This window comes from Cupressus sempervirens, chromosome 10, assembly GCF_028749045.1.
Source record: "Cupressus sempervirens isolate cs-2001-9-10 chromosome 10, ASM2874904v1, whole genome shotgun sequence".
Lineage (NCBI taxonomy): Eukaryota > Viridiplantae > Streptophyta > Pinopsida > Cupressales > Cupressaceae > Cupressus > Cupressus sempervirens.
The window spans coordinates 317331680-317340256 of record NC_143127.1 but is presented as its reverse complement, the minus strand read 5'-3'; the positions used below and the strand labels follow the sequence as shown (position 1 = coordinate 317340256).

General features: G+C 35.2%; 1 protein-coding gene across 1 annotated transcript; it reads right to left on the bottom strand.

Annotated features, from left to right (window-relative positions):
• Window positions 1-6082: 6082 nt before the first annotated feature.
• LOC149533893 (cytochrome P450 750A1-like) lies at window positions 6083-8104 on the bottom strand. The gene is made up of 2 exons (XM_089803705.1): window positions 6938-8104; window positions 6083-6811 (listed from the first exon to the last, which is right to left on the bottom strand). The coding sequence occupies exons 1-2, from the start codon at window positions 7826-7828 to the stop codon at window positions 6173-6175; spliced, it is 1530 nt and encodes a 509-aa protein (XP_089659831.1). The 5' UTR covers window positions 7829-8104; the 3' UTR covers window positions 6083-6172.
• Between the last annotated feature and the right edge of the window lie 473 nt (window positions 8105-8577).

Below are 8577 nucleotides of genomic sequence, written 5' to 3'. Positions count from 1 at the left end.
ATGTTTTGTTTTTCTCTATTTTTTCTATCTCTTTGTTCATAGATTCAATCCAACTTTCATTTTCTAATGCATCTTTGACATTTCTAGGTTCAAAATCAGCAAGTCAACAAGTGCCTTTCAACTTACTTCTTGTCATTATTCCTTCTAATTTATCTCCAATGATATGATTTGTTGCATAATGTTTCCTGACATACTCGACTAACACAAGCTCCTTTCCTTTTGAATGACATGCATTGTTATCCTTTTGTGTCTCAACTTCTGGTTCTAGTTCTAGTTGCTCGGGCTCGGTAGATGTTGATTCGGTAGCTTTTGTTTGCAACTTGGGTTCTTGCAACTCAGTAGGTATTAGCTTAGTTTGAACTTCCTACGACTCGGTTACTGAAGACTCTGGAGTTGAAGATTCCTCATTAATAGGTGTATTTGGCATTGTATCAGGTTCAATGTAAACAAACCTCCTATAGTCTTCAAGTTCCCTTTTGCTTTCTTCTTCAGTTCTTTCTACAAACTCATCAACTTTCACATGTGCACTTTCTATGACTTTGTGAGTAGATAGATTCAAACATTTATATGCTTTACTTTTGCAAGAATATCCCAAAAATATTCCTTCATCACCCTTTACATCAAATTTACTTTTTCTAGATTCTTTCAAAATGTAACATTTGCTTCCAAATACTTTTAGGTAACTTACATTAGGTTTGTAGCCATACCATAACTCATAAGGAGTTTTGAATGAGTCATTTTTCAGTTATACTTGGTTCAAGGTATGAACTGCAATGCTGATAGCTTCCTTCTAGTATTTGATAGCAAAGTTCTTCTCATTCATTAAGGTTCTTGCATAGTCCATGGTAGATCTGTTACTTATTTCAACTATTCCATTTTGTTCATGAGTTCTAGTTGCTGAAACTTGTCTTTTGATTCCCCTTTCAATGCAAAAGTTATTGAGCTCATGTGAAATGAATTCACCACCTCTATCAGACTTTAAACATTTTAGTCTTTTGTCTATTTCCTTTTCTAGTCCAGCCAAATACTATTTGAATTTTTCAAATGCTTTTGATTTCTCTCTTAGGTACATGATAGTCATCATTCTTGAATAATCATCAACAAAAAGAATGAATAATTTTTCACCAGTATAACTTTCAATGCCAATAGGTCCACATAAATCAGTATGCACAATTTCTTAAAAAAATTCAGACTCATAGTTCTTGCTTTTAAAACTAATCTTTCCCATCTTGCCAATTTGACAATTCTTGCATAGACTAACCTTAGGTTTCTTGATGTTAGGAATGCCTCTTTCTTTTTTGAATTTACTTATCTTTACAAAGTTTTCAAAGTTTACATGACATAACCTCCTATTCCATAACCAAATTTCTTCAACTTGAGCAACAAAACATGAACATTCACCAAGTTCAAGATAAAACAAGTTACATTTTTGTTTGAGTTCCTGATCCAATTAGCTTTCCTTTGCCCTCCAATAGTCTTTATTTTCTATGCATAACTTCCACTTCGAATCCGTTATTGAGTAGCTATGCCACACTTAGAAAATTGTGCTTTAGTCCTTCTACCCAATATGCATTATCACATACAAGTTCCTTGGTTAGTGAGATTCTTCCTTTTCCTCTTATACAACAAGGTTCATTGTTACCAAATCTTACACTGCCACCATCAGAGTCTTCAAAGTGATCAAACTTAGGTTTATCACCAATCATGTGATGAGAACAACCACTATCTATAATCCATGTATCATTTTTGCTCACATGAGAAATGAGTGCCATTTCTTTATCATTATCATATTCATCCTTTACAGCTATGTAAACAATTTCATCTTCTTCTTCATCATTAGAATCATTAGAATTTTTAGCCATGAAACATGTTTTCTTACCTTTATCCTTGAATGATTTGAATTTTTTCTTGTCATTGCACTTGTGACCTTTCTTCTCATCCTTGTTCTACTTATCTGGGCACCTAGCAGAAATGTGTCCAATTTCTTCACAAGAAAAATAGATTAGAGGAACCTTACCTTTGTATTTTCCTTTGCCTCTTGAATATTTCTTTGCTAGCAGAGCTTCAACTACCTCAAGATCACTGTCTGAACTCTGTTCAAATTCTTCATCACTATCTGATTGAGGATCTTTTATCTTCTTGCCTTTTTCTTTGAGTGAAAGCTTGGCTTCAAATGTTGATTCAATGTTTGTGGCAACTAGAACATAATTATCATAGTTTTCTAGCTCAAATGTAGTCAATCTTCTAACTATTGCCTCTAAATTTATCTTATGATTTGCTTCACATCTTCTTTCTTGAATTGCAGAGACTCTAATTTCATAAATAGGAAGTAAAGTTTTAAAAACTTTACTTATAACTGTCTCCTCCTTGATATCTCCTCCAAATGCCTTGATTGCATGAACACATGCTTTGAAATTTTCAACATATTTTGCAATGTTTTCATCCTCTCTCATCCTCATTTGATCAAATTGTCCTCTCAAAATTTTTTCTTTGGCTCTTCTCACATTATCATCTCCTCCATAGATCTCTTTTGGCTTGTTTCACATTTCAAAGGTACTTTTGCAATCCTTGATGTCATCAAATTCTTCATAACTCAGAGCAGATGCTATATCTATCATCATGTTGTTGTGGGTCTTCTTTTCACCAATATCATTGATAGATAAAGTACCATCAGGTTCTACATATTTTTCATCAAGGTACTTCAGTCTTGTATCACCAATAAAAGCTAGATGAAGTCTCATCAACCCTTGCCATGCTGAGAAGTTGTCCCTATTAAGTCTTAGAATTTCCCTCTTATAAGACATCCCGACCTTTGGCTTAGATCCTTGAAATCTTTTCCTACAAGCACCAAATTCTCTCATACCAATTTTTGGAATTATAGATGGAAGTAACTAAGAGGGGGGTGAATTAGTTACCACAAAAAAAAATCCATAGATCCCTTAGATGTCTTAAACAACTAGTCATTGTTGATACTTAGTAAACATTGTAAGAATGCTATAAATTGGTAGATTAACTTGTTACTAATCATCTAGCATTTATAATTATTAATATGCATGCAAAAGTAAATAAAATGAACACAAGAGACACTAGATTTAATGTGGAAACCTAATATGGAAAAAACCACCAAGTAACTAGCTACCAATTTTCACTCTTCTAAAGTGAGCCCTGTTAGGAGCCAACCATGTTAAAGGTTACAATACACACTATTAGGTGTGACCCTATTAGAGATTTAATCACCCTATTAGGAGTGGTCTTGCTAGAGGTCTTTAGAACAATTCAACTAAACTGTCACCTTGTTAGAGGATTTACAAAATGGTTGTTAAACCAACTCTGTTAAGAGATTTTGAAATCACTACTACAATGGTTAGAAAGTAACAATGAATTGACCTGAATAAGATGCAACTAAATTTTTTGATTACAGATCTCTATTCTGCACTATTAGATCCTTTCGATCAAGTATAGCTTTGTTGCTCCTCAATGATCTCTGGTCATCCTTCAAAATCCAGTTTCACATTAATTAGTCTTTCTTCTTATCCGCATTCCATCAAATCCATCACTTCCCCTTAGAATTTGCAACTTGACCTCTTTGTATATACAATTCAGATTATCAAGTTGGCTCATTCACAAGTGGCATTTACCAATAAACCATATATCAGTCAGCTACAAATATCAAATAAACTTTATTTTACAAAGTAATGGAATCCTTAATTGGCTGAACCTGCTCGGTAAATAATGTATCCAGAAATAATTTCTTGAGTTAACTGTCTCAACTTGATTAACACTACAATTTTTGTGAAATCCTTTGGCTACCGAGTGAACTCGGTAAGACCTATATTTCCTTCATTGTCCTTGAAAGCTCGGTTAGAACTGTTCCCTATACTATTTTCTCTTGATGACCAAGTGAGCTCGATAACAACTAAATTTCCTTTAGTAAACTTGAAAGCTCGGTAACAACTGCCTATGCAAGGTAAAGCCTAAGAATGCTAGGTAGACACTATAAACTTTCTTTTCTAACCTTCTAAACACGGTAAACTTTATCTTTTGTCTTGCTGACCATCTAAGCTTGGTAGACTCTAACTGATAACTGATATGACATTTGTGTAACATCATAGACAACACATAATTAAACAATTGTATCCAACTTGGCCATGATATTCTCCCAATTTTTTAACGGGCCCTTGGTCTATTGGTGAAGTTGAATGGCTCACAAAGAGCCCACCAAGGATCAAGTCTTGCTGAGTACAAGGCCCATAGACATCATAAGGGATGAGGCCAAGATCATGCCCTGGGAAAATTTGGTAGTGTGGATGCTACTCAGTCCTTGGCTCTTAGCCGAAGAGGTGTTTAGTATGCAGGCACATGTGGGCCCGTATCGAGTACCTAAAAGTTAATGGTGGCCTTCGCTGGTTGGTAGCTCGCAAGCTTCGTGCCTCGCTGGGCTGCCTCATAGGTTTGAACCCTCCATCAAAAAAAAAAAAAGAGGGAGAGAAACCCAAAAAATAATGAAATTCGAATGATTATTGCAGAAATGATCATATTGAAATCCATCGTTGAGATATGAATAAATGCAAAGTAGTTTATCCATTGTGGCATATGAAATCTTAGATTCTTCAACCTCACCTCTTTCCAACTTCTGATTCATTTTATGTGGCAATTAGAGTCCCCTTACGACCAACTTAAACATCACACACTAAAGCTTAATTTCTAAGCTAAAAGTGTTAAATAGTCAAAGTCGTAGGTATGATGAAGAAAACAAAATATTAAATAAAGAAGGCACATTCTACATGTCATTTTAATTATTTTTTTGTTTTATTTTTGGTGGAGGGTTTAAGAATCTAATATGCATCAACACATACACTTCTTCAATGTACATCCAAGGATTGAGGGTCATCCACATTGTCAAATTCAATTGGGGCGCAATCCTAGCCTTAACCCTTATGATGTGAGAGTCTTACACTCAGCAAGACTTGATCCCTAGTGCACTTTTTGTGAGCCATTAAACTTCACCAATATAGGAGAAATGGTTTGATCATTAATAACATCAAAAGATTGGTTTGATAGATTTAACAGTTCATGTTCTTTCATTTCTCTTTATTTATTTTTGGTTTTACTATATTGAATGCTTAAAAATATATAATTTTTTAATATAATTTTGGGAGGTTCATCTTATAACTTAAGCACTTCAATATCTCTAAACTCAAAAAATTTCCTTTGTATGTCATAAAGGCTAAGGTTTCATTAAATATCTACAGTGAACTTACATAAATCAATTCATTTTTTTAAACTCAAGAAATAGAATTGACATTTATGAAATACCATATATTCCACACCTTAGAGTTATGCCACTCTTAAGCATCACACACTAAGGAGAAAATTAAGCTTGAAAATAATAAGTCAACTTCAACTATTTAACACTTTTAGTGTTAGAATGAAGCTTAGTGTGTGATGTTTAAGCCATCTGCAAAGGTATACTATATATCAAAGCTTGACATTGGATGTTCAAGAAAATCAAATTAAGAATGCAAATGACACTCTCTCTCAAGTGGGACACCATAATCTTTGAGGGTTAATTGGAGAGATTGAAATAGGATTCACTCTTCATCAAATATATTGACTTTTAGTCTCCAAGGGAAACTATATAAAATTGGTGCAAAAAGTAGTGGAGCAAAGAAATTGAAATAAGATTGGTGCATACAAATTTATTGACCAAGCACAACGTGTTAAATAAAAATGACAATATTTAATGTATAGGATACTATTTTACTCAAATTTTAATATATTAGATAAAATGGATATAGAAAATAATATAATAGAAATAATGAAATCAATTTCACACTAAATATGCATCCTATATTCATCTTATAATTACAGTAATAGTTATTTCTAAATAATTTATACTTTTTCATAATTCAAGCAAGTAGGGGTGAAAGAAACACTGAAAATTCTAACATTCCATTTTGTACATGACTACTCCTTCCTCTCTTTGAGCTTGTAATATTGCTTCATTTATACTTCAAAAAAAACTAAACCAAAAACTTTAATGGATCTTTAATTAGAATATCATTATTTAGAAAATCAAAGATTTCACAACTCCCACATCTATCACTCAAGACAAAAGAAAAGTAACAAATAGACTACTTTCATGAAGTAGTAGTGATGATTTCGATAGAAACTAGATTTTGAGGTAAGAAGGTGTACTTGATCCTAGCCTCCAAGATGGAATAGCAAAGAGGTGTGCTTTTCTGGGAATGGTGGATCCAAAAGATTCTTTCATGTCTAACTCTCCATTACTTCTCCAATCAAAGCAATGGACAAGGTGTACTAATGCAACCTCGATATTAGCAATCGCCAAGGAAGCACCAGGGCAACTTCTCCTTCCTGCTCCAAATGGAATCATGCTCAATTCTGGATCTCTAATCATATCAACATTTTTGCCCATAAATCTTTCTGGCTTAAATTCCAAAGGATCTTCCCATACTCTTGGATCTCTTCCTATTGCCCAAGCATTGACAATAATCCTTTGTTTTGCTGGAATGAAGTAGTCGTGATGAGGCCCTTGCACAACACACGCTTCTGTAGATTCATGAGGTATGAGCAAAGGGCCTATTGGATATAATCTTAATGTCTCTTTCACCACACAATGCAAGTATTCCATGTCTACAATATGAGAATTTGTTATTTTCTCGTCATTTTTTACTATAAAATCAATCTCTTCTTGCAATTTCTTCCTCACATGTAGATTCCTCACTAACTCACTCATCGCCCATTCCAATGCAATCGATGATGACTCTATTCCACCAAGAAACATATCCTATATCCACATAGACAATAATCTCTCTCACACCAAATAAATATATATATAATCAATTAAAAGGACATATATATAATTTAACAAACGGCAAAGCCCTAGTGACAATAAAGTCCATATTGTACTCACCATAATGATACCCTTCTTGTCTTCATCGCTAGTCTCCAAATCGACAAGCACATCAATCAAGTCTTTATGCCGCTCCTCCCCTTGGCTGTGTCTCCCCTTGCGGACCACATGTTCATCTATTATCTTATCGAAAATGGCATCCAAACGCCGGTGGACATTCTTCATACGTCTCTTGATCCCCTGCAAGTCAAGCCACTCCAACCAAGGGATGAAATCACCGACATTAACAGCTCCCATCAAAACATTACCCTCCCAAACAAGGTCCTCAAACGCCGTCCCACCAGATTGGCGTTCGGCGTTAGTCCTGCCAGTCAATATTCGCCACATCAAGTTGGAGGTGTAGCACGCCACGGTCCTGCTCACATCCACTCCCACTCTCCCCTCCTCGCTCTTCTCCCATGTCGATCGCACCATCGCCACCGCCTCTTCCTCCCTCACGCCTTTGAACGACTCGATTCTCTTGGCATTCAGCAGCTCCACTGTGCATAGTTTTCTCATGTTTCGCCAATACTCCCCGTACGGTGCAAACACAATATCCTTATCATTGTAAAACAAGTATTTGGCAGCGCCAACAGACGGCCTGTTGGCAAACTGCAAGTCGTACGTTTTCAGAAACTGCTTGGCCGCCTCAGAAGAAGAGGCAACCACAACATCAACAGAACCAAACTTCACAGACATTATCGGGCCGTGTTTCTCAGCCATCCGTTGTAGACTCCGATGAGGAAGAGCTCCCAACTGGTGGAGATTTCCTATGATGGGCAGCGGTAATGGCCCTGGCAAACTTGACAAGCCCCCCTTGCTTTTTCTCCTCCCTCCCAAGATAAGGGAGACCAAAACAGTAAACAAAAAGATTGCAAGCCCAATCGAGGAAACACTCAAATTGAGATCCATATCGAGGGAACACAGAGAGGCAGAGAGAGTTGATTTTCTTTACTGGGGAGGGATGTCTATATATAGAACAGCTTCGACCATATAATTATATTTATAAACAGTAATGTACAATTCACGTGCCCTGATCTTTTGGCCACCAACGTGCCCCCGTAGAATTGCTGACCTATTTTCCGAGGGGCATCAACATGCCCCGCATAAGTAGCACGCGTTGTGAATAGTAAATAATAATAACTCGGCTGAGCTCGCACCCAATTCTCTTGGGATGTAAAAATCATAAATTGTTTATTTTCTAAACAAGTTGGGATGATGTACGCATGTGAATAAAGATTCTGTAATCCCATTTTACACTCGGAAAATGATATTCTATTTGAAATGAGAATTGACTTCATGTAAAATGAATGTTCATGTAAATTGATTTCAATTTACTATGATATAAAATAATAGCCCCCAAACGAAGCAGTTTGTATTCGACAAATACAACCTTTAATTTTTAGGAGAGTAATAATTTTAATGTGACATGTATAAAAATTTAGTTCAACTCATTTTTAAATGATACTTAGAATGAAGTATTTAAAATGATGGTAGAGGATCAAGTATTTAAAATGATGGTTGAGGATCAAATAAAAATGTTGTGGAATTTTAAAAAAAAATAATAATAATTGCAAATTACAATAATATCTTCTTTTATAATATCTACTTGTTTTATTTGTAGGTCTAATCTTTGTGCATCTCAAATAAAGAGGAAGCAA